An 11,826-nucleotide genomic window follows, 5' to 3' on the forward strand; every position below is an offset into this window, starting at 1 on the left:
GGCTTTCCCAGAATGTGGGCGGAGGAGTGGCTCATCTCTCCCTTTCCATGAAACCTGGCAGCCGCTGAATAGATGCCATCACCCGCAGCAGACAATGAGCAAAGCGAGCCCGGGGCCAGCTGCAGCACCGGGAGGCAGAGGAACTGCAGGGAGCTGGCCGGTGACCAGGAAGCAGCCCAGACTGCTGGTGTCATGGACCCCTTGGTAACCATAAAGCGGCTGGCCGTGCTTTGTCTTGCCCCAAGGACCTGGCTTCCTGCAGCCACACCAGCTTTGCTCAGCGGCTTCTCTGAAGCCGGCCTAGAGGGACGGGCCCCGGCATCACCGGCCAGCATGCCACATGCCCTCTGAGCGGTGACAGTGTCACAGCCAACACCGGTGCGGTGCCACTGAGCTTTCCGAACCACCGGTGCCTTTGGTGGCACTAAGCAAAGCCAACACCTTTCCCATGTATGCAGGCCCAACACACCATTAGCAATGCTGGGGCTGGCACCTCCTGTCCAGCCCCACACTGCACTGCCTCGTCCCTCGCTGGGGCTTGTTTTCCTACATGACACGCAGCGACTTCCCACACTTCCCTCGCCTCTTCCTGACCAGCCTGGCCTTTGAACCGGCTTCTCCAGCTGCTTGCATCCCGAGAGGAGACCTGGGGAACTGCCATAGATGAACGAAGCAACAAGTGAAGCTCCATATCCAGGGGAGGTGATGAACACCAGCTTCCCATGCCTCTCCCAGGGGCCAGGAAGGGTGAGGGACCCCCCAGCCTGGGCTGCTTCCACAGTGAGCCCTAGAAAACCCCTCCTGCTTCCAAGCCTTGGTCTCTATTTTTGAGGCTCCATAAAGGAGGGGGGCATGAATGGCAAACTTGCTGTCAGAAGATGGTCCTGAGCCAGATTCAGAACCACCTACTCGTTTCCCGTAGGGAGCGTGGACTCTGTCAGTACTGCAAGGGTCTGGCTATGGGCTCAGGCTGCCTGTGGGTGCTGTGCTGACATGAGGATGAGCCAGCAGCCGCTCTCCAGGCAGACAGGCACACGTACATGCGGGCTGCTGAGCAAGGAGCTGCATCAAATCCTTCACTAACCTGAGGTGCTGAATCCATCCTATAACTCCCCATAGCAAGCCCTTGGCCACCCAGGCAGTTGCAGTAGCCATGCTTCCCTGAGGATGACCAGTTTAGGGGACAGTTGTTACCAGGGTCATCAGCAAAGACCAGCAGAACACGTGCCCTGATACCTGCAGTGTCAGCTGTGAATTTTAAGCATGCTAAAACTGCCGATGACTCAGGCAATGTGTGCGTGCGCCTCCAGACCCACAGAGCTGAGCTGTCCAACTATTCACATACCTGCTTTTGATCACCAGCTGTTTGTTTGAGTTTTTTGTCTTCTTTCCCTAGAAGCTTGAGTTTTCAGCTTGTGCATTCAGCACGCAGCTCAGCCCACCACTTCCATCACCTTCACTTACTAAGTGACCTACTTTCTCCCCTGTAGCACACAGAAAGCACTGGTTTGGGCTCCCTCAGCCCTTCAGCAGATTCACTCCTGCCCCCTTACAGCCCAGCCTCCACACAAGGGCTCTAAGAGTTTTGGGCTTGAGTTGACCCCTCCAATTTTGTTTCAGGTCTTTTAGCATAGACTTTCTAAGAGCAGCCAGTCACACCAAAGATACCTTTGGTGCATCTTCCTCCTTAAGATTGTGGTCATGTGCCCCCTCCTGCCATGCACCATGCCATCCTCATCTCAGTCACTCATGCTCAACAAGTGGCTTAGGCACACAGCGACAACCCTACGGTGCCTCTGTCCACGGCACCTACCCAGTCCTCACAGCCTATGCTGTCCTGACAGCCTGCTGTTGCTCCTCTCTCTGCTGGCTCTCTCCTGATGGCTCCTTCCCTTCGCCTGCACTGAGTGTGAGCAGCTCACTGCTTACCCGGGTGTTGCAGACAAGTCCAATTACTAGAGTTCAGCAAACTTTGATTCCATTCCTTGGCATTTCATCCAGCCCACTTATCCACCGAGAGTTTCTAATCCAAACAGCCTCCCAGCACACGATGTTCCTGTGCTCCCAGGCTCTACCCAGCCTCCATCCTGCCTTTTCCTCCCTCACACAAGCACTTGGAAGGATAACATTCAGCCCCTGGGGATGCAGAATTCACTGGGTGGAGGGAAGCAGTGTCTCCAGCAGTCATCCCTGCTGGCACAGAGCAGGACACTGTCCTGGCCAGGCTGGCAGCTCTCCGAGGAGACGAGCCAGACTTCAGCTCCTCTGCAGGCCCAGAAAACGTGCTGCCTTGCTCGGCCAGCCAGCTCATCCCTGCTCAGCTCTTTTGCCCACAGCGCCAGCACCGGCTGCAGTGTGTCAGCCTCCTCGCTTGCTCACACACCAGCTGGGAAGCCACAGAGGCCAACTCTGCCCCAGGGGACCCGGATATACCCGAGAAGGGAAGGGAAGCATGCTGTGCAGGAGTCAGCTGCCTGTGGCCACTGCAGGAGAGGGGGGTCGCACTCCGTAACACCAAGCAGCTGAGGACCACCAGGTGAGTCTCCTTCCAGCTGCCCAATGGTGCACACACACATACCCCCCCCCCACCCCATTGCCTCTGCCACAGCGACCATGTCAGCACTCCAGGCAAGATTTCAGCTCAGGACACCAACATGCATCTTTCCAGCTGCCTTCCCCACTTGCCCCATGCTCCCCACAGTACCACTCCTCGTCCTCACTCCTCTTGAGCCCTCTTGGGCACTCCTTGCTTAGCTCACTGGGTTCTGGTGGCAGCTGCTGGCTAGTAACAACCAGATGTCTTGTAACCACAGTCCCTCCGAGCAGCCAGAGCCTGGAATTTGCCTTTCAGCTCTGAGAGAGCCACAGGTTCTGGCTCAGCTCAGTTAGACAGGGCTAATAGCGCCTGAAATCCCCATTCAGAAGCTTTCATTCATGAAATACAAGGCAGCAGACCGAGTGCAGGACTCTGCCCCGAGGGACATCGGACTGCCAGCTGTCTTTGGCTGGCTGTGGCAGCAGTGCCCAGCAGAAAGTGCTGTGGGGACAGGGCAGGAACAGTGTGAGCAGGGAAAAATCTCTGCAGTCAGGCCAGGCCCTGAGAAGAAACTGGCCTGCATTAGTTACTGGGACCAGAGCAGGGAATGTAAACAGCCCAGCATCCACAAGGAGGTCATAACCTCAGAGTCCGGTTTCCCTTCCTCTTCTCCCTCCTGCCTAATCTCCCGGAGCTGCTCTGTTTACTACCCAGACAAGTAAACAAGCAAAGGAAAGCTCTGAAGCAATGATTTTTAATTTATTTTATTTTGCCAGTTGACTGCATGCCCCGATCCCAGGGCGGGTCCCCCAGAGTGGGACCAGGCTCGGCACCCCATGGCAGCCGGCACACAGCCACGCACAGGCAGAGCCGGCAGTGGACGCAGGAAGCACACCCCTGCCTTGCCTGCAATGAGCTGCACAGAGGAGCAAAGGGGAAACTGTGTTACCCTGCTCAAATGCAGGGTTGGGCAGACCTTGCTCCAGGGAGCCTCCAATTCACGCAAGATGGAAGAAGACAGATCCCTAAAGCTGGGGAGAAGCGGGAAGAGAAGGCAGCAGGGAACAAGGATGTGTCTGGTCACCACAGTGGGGCCCAGCACAGCCAAACCACCAGCAGGTCAAATGCTGTAACCCTCTGAGTCTCTCCAAAGGCAAAGGACGAGACAAGCTCACGAAGGAGGGAAACTGACTTCCAGCCAGGGCAGCAGCAACCCCCAAATCACACCCAGGCAAGCCCAGACAAGTGGCTTTTCACCAGGTGTTAGAGGGATGCAATGAGCTTTCTTTCCCAGGCTGTCAGGGTCTCTGACTTCCAGGCATGCAGTGGCACTTGGGGAAGTGGCAGGAGAAGAGACGTGTGGAAGGGCTCTCAGTCCAGCCCAGGCTTTGGGTGACGAATCACATCAGTGCATCCTTGAGACCCTGTGCACCAGGGTATCTTGGTATCTTGCTGAGACCCAGTAGGCCCTGGGTGGCAGCTGCCTGCAGGGCAAGTCCCCAGAGCATCAGGCAAAGTACAAAAAGGATGCGATGAGCACCCAAGGCTCTACAGGCCCCTGCGTGAAGCACCCACTGAAAGCTTCCAGCATAAACCAGTCTGCTTTGATTTCCTAATCTAAAACAACAGGACACAGAGCAGAGACACGGAGCAAAGCAGCACCGCAGTGAGAATTCCGTGGCTCCTGCCTGCTCCCTGAACACAGAGCTCCAGGAACTAGATACAAAGGAGCTACATTCCTGCCTTATCCAGGGCCGGTTCTGGCTCTGCCAGCATGAACAATTGGACTGCCAGGAACTGCGCCTTTCCCACCCCATTTGCTTTGGCTCTTTGTGTCTAGAACACCGCACGGTCCAAAGTAAATTACTGCACAAGGACGGGCTCTCCCTGCTGCTCCGCAGAGCCGGCTGGCTCCTCCCGTACTGCCCAGCATACTGACGCTGCGTTCCCTGCCGCAGACTCGCCGTGGCGCCGGCCCGCAGCGTTGTCCTGCAGGGAGGCGTCACCGGCGGCGTGCAGGCTAGGCGCGCGGAGGTGAGCGGCCCGGCACACGCCTCCCGAGCTGTGCCCGGAGTCACGCCGGGCCCGGCGCCCACCCCGGGGGCACGTCCCTGGGGAAGCCGCCCGCGCCCATCCGCGCCCGCGCCCCGACAGACCCAGCTCCGAGCGCGGCCACCGCCAGCCCCGCCGAGCCGCGGCCCGCAGCCGACCGCACTTCTCATTGGCAGTGCTGCCTCCGGAGGGTGGGAGCACGTCGGAGGCTCCGCCAATGGGGAAGCGGCGCGGCGGAAGCGGTACAGCTCGGCGGAGCGGAGCGGAGCTTTCTCGTAGAGCTGCCGCCATGCCGGGTGCCTCTGAGCGCGGCTCGGAGCTGTCCGAGCAGATCGAGGCCTTCGTGGCGCGGCTGCGGGGCGGCGGGGAGCGGCCGCGCTCCGAGGACACTGCACGGCAGACGCTGTCGCTGCTACGGAAGATCGTCGCTCACGGGCGATGGAGCCGGGCCGGTGAGGGCCGCGCTGCGGCGCGCGCTTCTCCCCGGCAGCGGGAGCAGCGCGGAGGCAGAGGCCGGCGGCGGGGATGGGCTTTGGAGGGTGGGGAGGCCTCGAGGCCGTCGAGCCGCGCTGCTGCAGAGCCCGGCGCGCCGGTCGCGGCCGTCAGCTGCGAGGGAGCAGCAAAGCGGAGCGGCCCGGGGAAGCGGGGTCTGGGTTCCCAGTGCTTGTCCTGCCGCACCGCAGCCGTCTGCAGCCTGCCTCGCTTCCCGGCGGCGTTGGGCGAGGAACTGGGCCACTGGAACAGCCGTGCGCTCCCCTGAGGAGTGTCCGCCCCAGCGCTGGCTGTTCCAGCAGCCGTCAGTTTCCTTTCACTGACCTTCCTGCTTATGGGCTTCTGTAAGTTCAGAGGCTGTGTCGCGTCCATGTGACTCATGGGCAGAAAACCCAGCGGAACGAGCTGCTCTGCAGGTGGCTTCTTGCTCCTGCCTCCGTGCTCTCTCTGGGGGTTGTGTTCCCAGCACCAGAGCCAGCCGCAGCCATTGGGCTGTTGTGGGGTGGGTGCGCTGGTTTGACACTTGCTCTGGGTAGCAGTAACCAAGGCCCTCCCCTCTTTCAGGGGAGCTCATGGAACTGATCCGGACAGAGGGCCAGAGGATGACAGCAGCCCAGCCATCTGAGACAACTGTGGGCAACATGGTGCGGCGAGTGCTGAAGGTTATTCGAGAGGAGTATGGCAGGTGAAGCACCCTTCTCTTGCTGCCTGTACCCCTCCAAGGAGCTCAGAACAGCCCTTCCGTGCAGTGTTCTGCTGCTTCTGTGAGACCCCTTTGGTTTCCATCACTCCCTTTTCCAACTCTCCTGTAGGGGGGTTCGGTGAGTTTGACATCAAAGGAAACCAGTCATTCTCAGCGTAGCAGATGACACTTCCTCTAGTGAAACTCTGCTTGGCATGTGTGTTGCGAGTGCATGAGAACAGTATGTGCCCTGACCTTGGGAGGGTCCATCCTACTGGAGCAGCAGCTTTGATCCTGCTCCTTACCTATGGGCTGCAGTGTTTGCACACAGTTTAGGAAGGTGCTTTCTGGCAGATCTTCAGTGCCTGTCTGCCAGAGACAGCTAGGGAAGCTCTGTGGTGTGATGTGCCTGCTGTGCCTGGTTTTCCTTCCTCTCTGGTCACATCCAGGTGTGCTGTGGGGATGGTACTCCATCTGGCCATGCCCCTGTGCTCTCTCCCAAGGCTCAAGGGCTGCTTCTCCCCGCAGGCTTCATGGGCGCAGTGAGGAAAGCGACCAGCAAGAATCCCTACACAAGCTCCTGACCTCTGGAGGACTGAGCGAGGATTTCAGCACCCCTTATCCCCCCCTCAGAGCTAATGTTATTGAAGCTATTAACGAGCTACTAATAGAGCTAGGTAGGGATGGGTCTGAACTGCCCCAGGAGTGGAGTTTCTGTGGGATAGGACTGATGCTTCCACCTCCTCTTAGGTGGAAGTTAAACAGCAAGGTTCTGGGAGGCTTAATCTGAAGGAACTAAGAAATAGAAGTCCTGCTGCTCCCTGGACTAATACTAAATCCTCTTTGGCTTGCAGGGAGATGGGTGGGACATTGTGGAGGGTAAGTTAGCATGTGCTCTTGGTCTTCTGGGAAGTCTTAAATTGACTTCTCTGAAAAAGAGTATCAAAAATATGCCAAGGTTGGACTTAATCCATGGGCATGTGACCTGGCCCTTGTCACAAAGCATGGCGATACGTTCTTCTGTGATCCTGTGATAGATCAGGCACTTGACCCTTCTTCTGGGGAGGCCTAGGTTGCTCTGCTTCTCCTTTCTATGTGGTTCTGGTGCTACTGAACTGTAAAATCACTGAGTTTCTGCCACTAGTTGTGCGGGCATGGTGCTGTCTGGAGCAACGCTGACACAGTCCACCCCCCTCATTCAGTACAGCTATTTCTATGAATAGCTAGGGAGCATGGGGCATTGAAGGGCCAGCTTTGTGGTCCCTCTCCACTGGTAAAAAGAACAAGGAGAAAAGCTGCTCTGGCTCTACCAGTGCTTATAGCATTGCTTTAGTAAAAAATGATCTTGCAGGACAGGTCTAGCAGCACCAGTGTTGCTTTTCCATCTATGGCTTAATTCTGTTACAGAGGGCACCACTGATAACATTGCTATGCAGGCGCTGGAGCACATCCACTCCAATGAGGTGATCATGACTATTGGCTACTCACGCACTGTTGAGGCGTTCCTGAAGGAAGCTGCTCGCAAGAGGAAGTTCCAGGTCATTGTAGCGGAGTGTGCACCGTTTTGCCAGGTAAGGCCCAGGCTGGCTGTCTTCAGGTGCTCCGCTGTGCCATGTGATCTTACTGAGCTCTTGTCTCTGGAGGCAAGCTGAGCATTATGGAAATTCTTCTGCAGTTGAGAGACTGAAGACCACTCGTTGGCCTACCCCATGTCCATCAGGGAAAGGGCTCTGTTTGTGCTGTCACTCACTATTTTTGCAGTTCTGACAAGAATTGAGTGCTAATGTCTCTACAGCTGCGCTGCAGGAGCTGTGTCCAGGGGACCAATTGGATTATTCCTCTTTTTAGGGTCATGAAATGGCTGTCCGACTGTCTAAAGAGAACATTGAAACTACTGTCATGAGTGATGCAGCTATTTTTGCTGTCATGTCCCGAGTCAATAAGGTAAGAAGCGCTCCATTGGAGGAGGGAGTTCACAGCAGGCTTGGTGCTTGGGAATCCCAAACCAGCTGCAGGTCCCAGCAGTGATGGATGCATTTCTTCACTGAAGACTCAAAATTGTAATAGGCCCTGCTTACAGCTGAGGTGGAGATTCAGTGTGGAAGCCTGAGTCAGTATGATGGTGACTAACTGCATGCTGGTAGATTTTTCTGCCTTAGTGGCTAACAGGCAGCACAGTTACAAGACACTAAGCCACAAAACCCTCAAAGGATTAGCCTCAGTTTTTAAAGAAAATAGAACAAGAAGCAGCATTTCCAAAGGGGAGAAACCCATTGCCTGGAACACAAGATGGGTGGTGAAGGGAATCACCAAAGTGTGCCTTTTTGAACAGACCTCTCTTCTGTACTTTTAGAGATGAAAACTTGGCACCCCAAACTAAAACAAAACAAAGAAAGAAAAAACAAAGAAAAAAACCCAAACCTGCCAATCACCACCAACCAAAAAGGTACTTGTAACATAATAAAATCCAGCCACACCATTTTACATTGAGATTGCAGCCAGCAGTCAAGTTACTTGCACAAAGCTTACTTTTGCAGGCTTGTAAAACAGGAGGGAACACAACCCAGTTTCTGCTTGGTGTTCCCTGCAGTAGAACATACATTTGTCCTCTCAAGTTTTCTGTGCTGGCCTCACCATGCTGGAGTCATGCTGTTGTTAGAGGGGAACACCTCGGTGCAGAGCCAGTGCCAGATGAAACAGATGAGGCATCCAGCTGCCCTGTAACTCCAGCCGCTGGCTGGCTGGCTGTTCTGACAGACTCCTCCTCCAGCTCATCCGGCAGCATCCAAGCCAGGAAGCTTTCCTTCCCCAGTTTGCTGTGGAACATGTTAGCTAATGCTGATTTGCCTTTTAAGGTCATCATTGGTACAAAGACAATCCTGGCCAACGGCGCCCTGATTGCTGTGAGTGGGACACACACTCTGGCACTGGCAGCTAAGCACCATTCCACTCCGCTCATCGTGTGTGCCCCCATGTTCAAGCTTTCACCACAGGTATGTACAGCAGCTCCGCAGGACTGCACCTGCTCTACATAGAGATGGGGGTGATTTTATGCTTATGGGATATTACATTGGAGAGCACAATCTGTCCCAAGGTGAGGTTGGTAAACGTGCCATCTCCCACATGGAGTGCTGCTGCTTCAGAGAGGAGATTGTCACCCATATCTGGCACACCTCAGGATCTCCTTGAAGCACCCTCCTCTGCCACACATGTTGAGTAAGCAGTGCATTGGGTATAAGGATGTAGACCACTGCCTAGTAGAGACTGACATCACTATACTTACTGTTCAGCCACAATGGATTTCAGTTTCCATGTTCAGCATTGAAAGACCCTGTGTACTGACAGAGGTGGTAGAGATAGAAATGCTCTAAACTGTTTCTTACACTCAGTACTTTCTCAGTATTGTCAGGTGAAATTGCAGATGAGGAAGTCACTTCTTTGCTCCAGTTCCCTAGGCTTTGCAGAAGGGCAGCCAGGTCATAGAAGGCTCTAAAAGCCCTGAGGAAAAACCTTTCACTTGTAGATGTTACAGAGGTTCTAGGCACAGGAGCTGTGTAATCATTGTAGACAGATGTAGTGTCACCTGGCAAGTCATCTTCCTCTGCTTTAGTTCCTTCCAGCACCCAGGATATGTTTTCACTAGGATAACGAAGTGGTCTCCTTTTCATGACCTTTCTGTACTCTTTCTCCTTCAGTTCCCTAATGAAGAAGATTCATTCTACAAGTTTGTGTCACCACAGGAAGTGCTGCCATTCACAGAAGGTACTATAACTTTTATTTATTTTTTTTTCTGTAATAAGATCAAGGAATGGTGTGGGTTGGAAGGGACCTTATCTAGTTCTAACCCTCCTGCCGTTGGCAGGGACACTCTCCACTAGACCCTCACACAAATTTAAACGTGAGACTGTCCTGTAGCCCAAGACAGAAAATCCTTTCCTATTTTCTTACACAGGAAAAAAAGATGTTGGGAACCATTCTGTTTTATATGTAACTTTCCATTACAGAAAGTACAGAAAAAGGATTTCCTTTGAACACTATCTTTGCACTTTTGCTTCTGCTCTGAAATAGTGGTTTATTATAGGATTGTCACAATGGTGCCAGGCAGTTTCCTGTGGGACAGAACAGATGCCCAACAATGAAGGTTTCTGTTCCTTCCTACAACTCATGCTAACTTCTTGAAAGTTGGTTATGAGAAACTTGGTTATGAGGTACTGGGTTGAAACCCAGTATCTTTGCAGTGGGCTTCCACACAAGCACCGTATTTAGAAAGGCATCAGCTCCCAAGCCTGTTTTCAGACAGCAGTCTCTTTCAGAGCCCCATTTCTATGTGACAGAGACTTCTGAAATTAAGATACCAGGTTTGACAAAGGTTTTTTGGTTCAGACTTCTGAGCTTTTCTTTAAAGAATAACTTTTGCAGCATTGGGATTCTTGCGTTCTGATTACATACTGGCATTTCTTTTGGCAGTTAGTAAATTGGGAGGATCTGGAGTTTTTATCAGTAAAACCTATCAAAAGAAGTGCTGCCATCCACCCAAGGTTGCTGTGTACCTGTAATTCAGTGACATCAGTGAGGAAGTTGGAAAGTATTCAGGAAATTCCATCACTGACGGCAGGGTGGCATATGCATAGCCAGTTTCTTCAGGGACTCGGGAAGATGTGCAGAAGACTGAATGCTCCTTTGAGTTGTTCTGCCTAATGTTGCTGCTGTTCACTTTACAGGGGAGATCCTGGCAAAGATAAACGTTCACTGCCCAGTGTTTGACTACGTCCCTCCAGAGCTCATTACTCTCTTCATTTCTAACATTGGGGGTAATGCACCTTCCTACATCTACCGCCTCATGAGTGAGCTCTACCATCCAGATGACTATGAACTCTAATGCCATAAAGCATGTCAGTCTCCAGACTCTTCCTTTCTCTTTAGAAAGATACAACAGCTAATTAAAGTGTACGTTGCAAAGACGTGTTGCTGTGAGGAATTTGCTCAGCAATGTCCTTCCTACCCAAAAGCAACAAAGGCAGAACTCTTACACAGATTTTGATCTGTGCTGTGTTAAAAGCCATGTGGAGCTCTGAAAACCCACTTCCATTTTGAAACAGCAAGGCCTACGTGTAACTGGAGCATCTAACCTGTTACTTCAAAATATGCCGTGATAAAGGTTGTTTACAGTGTTTAGCATATTTTCCCTATTTGTTTCTTTAACTAACAAACAGGCATTTTACCAGTGTAGTGAGTTGCCTGCACCCATGATGCAGTAGCAGGCTTTAAAGTGTGCTTTCACATACGAGTGAGATATGAATTCATTGGCAATTGTCTTGAAAAGGGATGTTTTGGGTAGAGTTTTCTGACAATTTTTGGTGAGTTGCTGAAATACCAGCTTTTTTGTAAATGCTGGAACGGAAATTCCATTCTTGATGAAAGGCAGACCTTGAGAAGTTCCATCAGCCAGCGCGTTCACCTCTATGTTGGAAGGCGGAGCTCAAGCTCTTGATTCACTGATTGTAGTCTGGGGGTCTTTCCTCTCCTGTACTAATTGGGTGACTGCGATTAATCTTCCTAGGTGGGCATCTGGTCTTACTTGGGAAGTTTTTTATTTTTGTGATAGGCAGCATGGAACATCTTTCTTAGAAATATCAGGCTCTTGCAGGTCAGTCAGATCACTTTTCCTTAGTCCCTTTTATCAGTGCATGGCGATACACTACATGACAGTTAAGGCATCAGATGAAAGCAGTTTCCACTCCTTGTTTTGCTTTTGATTGAGCAGGTGTCAGTATATCTCTGATTTGGTTTTAAGTTGGATGTTTGTGATTAAACAAAGACATCATCTTTTTCCATTTTGAAATGAACTCTACTCCTCTACCTTAGACTGAGACAGTAAAAAGAACTGAACCTGTAAAAAAAAATGTCTGCCTATTGTGAAAAATGCCATGGGCTATTTAGTTACTTCTGTGGGGTAAGTTTCTGTACCCTCAGAAGATGGGGCTGTGCTAGGATTTAGAAATCTCTTACTCAAGAATGCAAACAGCAAGGAGCTGGAGAAAATGGCTGGGTGTGTCATTCATTG

The 11,826-nt window shown here is 52.5% G+C and overlaps 1 protein-coding gene across 1 annotated transcript; it reads left to right on the forward strand.

Annotated features, from left to right (window-relative positions):
- The first annotated feature begins 4,839 nt into the window (after nucleotides 1–4,839).
- On the forward strand, nucleotides 4,840–10,937 carry EIF2B2 (eukaryotic translation initiation factor 2B subunit beta). Its single transcript, XM_061463611.1, has 8 exons — nucleotides 4,840–5,040; nucleotides 5,645–5,765; nucleotides 6,291–6,439; nucleotides 7,170–7,333; nucleotides 7,611–7,706; nucleotides 8,618–8,755; nucleotides 9,458–9,524; nucleotides 10,484–10,937. The coding sequence occupies exons 1-8, from the start codon at nucleotides 4,878–4,880 to the stop codon at nucleotides 10,639–10,641; spliced, it is 1,056 nt and encodes a 351-aa protein (XP_061319595.1). The 5' UTR covers nucleotides 4,840–4,877; the 3' UTR covers nucleotides 10,642–10,937.
- Nucleotides 10,938–11,826: the final 889 nt, after the last annotated feature.

Source organism: Pezoporus flaviventris, unplaced genomic scaffold (genome assembly GCF_033815535.1).
Source record: "Pezoporus flaviventris isolate CSIRO_AGI_PZ_B2104156 unplaced genomic scaffold, CSIRO_AGI_Pfla_v1 ptg000036l, whole genome shotgun sequence".
Taxonomy (NCBI): Eukaryota; Metazoa; Chordata; class Aves; order Psittaciformes; family Psittacidae; genus Pezoporus; species Pezoporus flaviventris.